Source organism: Arachis ipaensis, chromosome B02 (genome assembly GCF_000816755.2).
Source record: "Arachis ipaensis cultivar K30076 chromosome B02, Araip1.1, whole genome shotgun sequence".
Taxonomy (NCBI): Eukaryota; Viridiplantae; Streptophyta; class Magnoliopsida; order Fabales; family Fabaceae; genus Arachis; species Arachis ipaensis.
In genome coordinates, this window is record NC_029786.2 from 67,885,879 (window position 1) to 67,888,297 (window position 2,419).

The 2,419-nt window shown below is 24.7% G+C and overlaps 1 protein-coding gene across 2 annotated transcripts in view; it reads right to left on the reverse strand.

The window, feature by feature from the left end:
• LOC107625405 (probable 2-oxoglutarate-dependent dioxygenase AOP1) overlaps positions 323-2,419 on the reverse strand; it is a 3,908-nt gene continuing 1,811 nt past the window's right edge. For both annotated transcript variants that reach the window (XM_021115905.1, XM_016328034.1), the window contains exons 3-4: positions 841-1,230; positions 323-540 (exon numbers count right to left, since the gene is read on the reverse strand). In XM_021115905.1, the coding sequence (XP_020971564.1) occupies positions 982-1,230 (249 nt within the window). In that variant the 3' untranslated portion in view covers positions 323-540; positions 841-981. The remainder of the gene's footprint in view (positions 541-840; positions 1,231-2,419) is intronic.

The following is a 2,419-nucleotide window of genomic DNA, read 5'->3' on the forward strand; positions in this document are numbered from 1 at the left end:
TGAAATCAATTAGCGGCTAAGTTAACTTTAAAAATTCTTTTATACCTGTTTACAATTTATTCAAACCTGTAAAATAATCACCATCTTTTTGTTTGGGGTACAATCCTTTGGATGTTGTACAATCTTGTTAGAAACTATGAGAAGAGATTAGAGAAAGGGCGTTGTATATATTTATTAAGGAAATAATGTTTAATTTAATCCTTAAAATTTTCAGTTCTCATCAAAATAATTATTATTTTTTGAAAATAACTAAATTAATCTTTGAATTTATAAATTGTGATTCTTTATTCGTTTTTAATTTAACTGTCGTCAACATAATCTCCATAAAAATGCTCATATAGAAGAGAGATATTATTAAATAAAACAATACCCTGTTATTTATTTTTACAAGAAATCGATAGAATACATCTTACGATACAACGATAATGTTAAGATAACTTCAAACCATGCACACTTCACACATGTAATATAAAATTCATCGTAAATTAGTTTTTGACAATTATATTTGATAACGACATCAAAAGCAAGAGAGATATATATTATTTGGTTTAATTACTCTGTTGGATCTTATAGTTTTGCAAAATTTTCAATTAGGTCTCTATACTTTTTTTTTAATTGAGTTCTTGTACCAAAATTTTTTTTAATTGCGTCTCTATATTTTTTCTTTTTATTTGGGTTTTTACACCAATTTTTTTTAGTTAGGTCCCTAAATTAAGTCAATTACTGCTAACAGGAACCTAATTAAAAAAAATTGATATAAGGACCTAATTAAAAAAAATGTATAACGACCTAATTGAAAATTTTGTAAAACTATAGAAATTAACAGAATAATTAAACCATATTATTTTTATCTAGCCATATAAAGTTTTTAATATACGGCTCTCTTACTTACGTATAGTTGTCAAAACTAATTTAATTCTTTAAGCAAGCACAATAATACAACCATTATTGGCATGAAATTGTCCCTTTGTAATAAAAGGTTCATACTCCAAAGTATGCTTTGACTCGCAAATCAGAGTCTATGATCTTCTCTTTGTCAAAGAAACGAAGGTAATCAAAATGGTCAAATAATGGTTTATAGCGCAAAGGATTTTTGTCATCAACAAACTCTTCTGGCATTTGCACAATGTCACCATTAAAAGTGAAAAGCCCCATAGAGTACCTAATTTCCTTTGCATTATTCATTATCACTCGATGTTCACACGGACGTATCCTGCCATTGCTCCAAACCTATATATACCATGAAAAAGATTATATTTTATGGATAATTTTAAATAATAATTGTCGTACCAATACCGCAATTACGCATCACGTAAGGGTAGTTAATTTATTTAATAACTGTGAATACTTTTCAATCAAGCTTTGAAATAGAAACTATTTAATTTAATAACACTATTAAAAAAATCATTTTTAGTGATAATTTATTTTATTTTTAGTAACAATAAAAATAGCTGTTAATATATTTATCGACAATTAAACAGTCATCTTATACTTTGTCGCTAAAATTTTAGTGGCAATTACATAATTGCAGGTAAAGATCTTTTAACCGATCGCAAAAAATATATAATTGCCACTATAACTTATAGTAATAACGATAAATATATAATTGTTACAAAAACATAAATTAAATAAGACATAATGATCATTATATTATTGTCACTAAAAATTTGTTATTAAAAATTATTTATGTCGTAATATAACAGAAAAATAACTATTCTAAAATATTTTTCTAGATTCAATGCCAAGAAACAGGTTTATGAGAATTTATAAGTCTCAAAAATCTAAATTATAGAATTGTCTCAAATAATTCTAAAGAATCTAAGATATTACGCGTTTTTGAATTATAAAAAAAAAAGAGAATAAGAATAATTTCTTACAATAAATATAGTACCTAATAATTCAATTTTACCAGTTATAATGATTTCTATCATTTCTCTGTTAAAGAAAATATTATGAAGAGAAGTGTTAGGAGATCAGTAGATTTTATGATTTGTAACTATCAATTATTCATTAATAATACTTTTAATGGTGTGAGATTTCATCTAACGGTAGAAAATTATTCATTTTTTTTTCTGGTTAAATACTAGTCAAATTTTGATTAAAGTGCTGATCCTTATACTTTCTGATATGTAAATTTACACATAAAAATTACACCATATCTTATTGGTTAGTTTATTTGTAGAAAATATTGTGTTTTTTATATTAGTATTGGCTCTAAATATCTTCGTTTTTATTTATAATTATGGTTAAACATTCATAATTTTTTTTTTCCTTTTCCATTACTGTCTCTAGTCTCTTACGTGGTCAATTTCAATTAATTTTTAAAAAATGAATGCCTCCAATTTTTATTGAAATACTGAAATAATGTATCTGTCTCAAATTTTTTTAGGACCAAACAAGTTTAATATTTAGTAGCGAC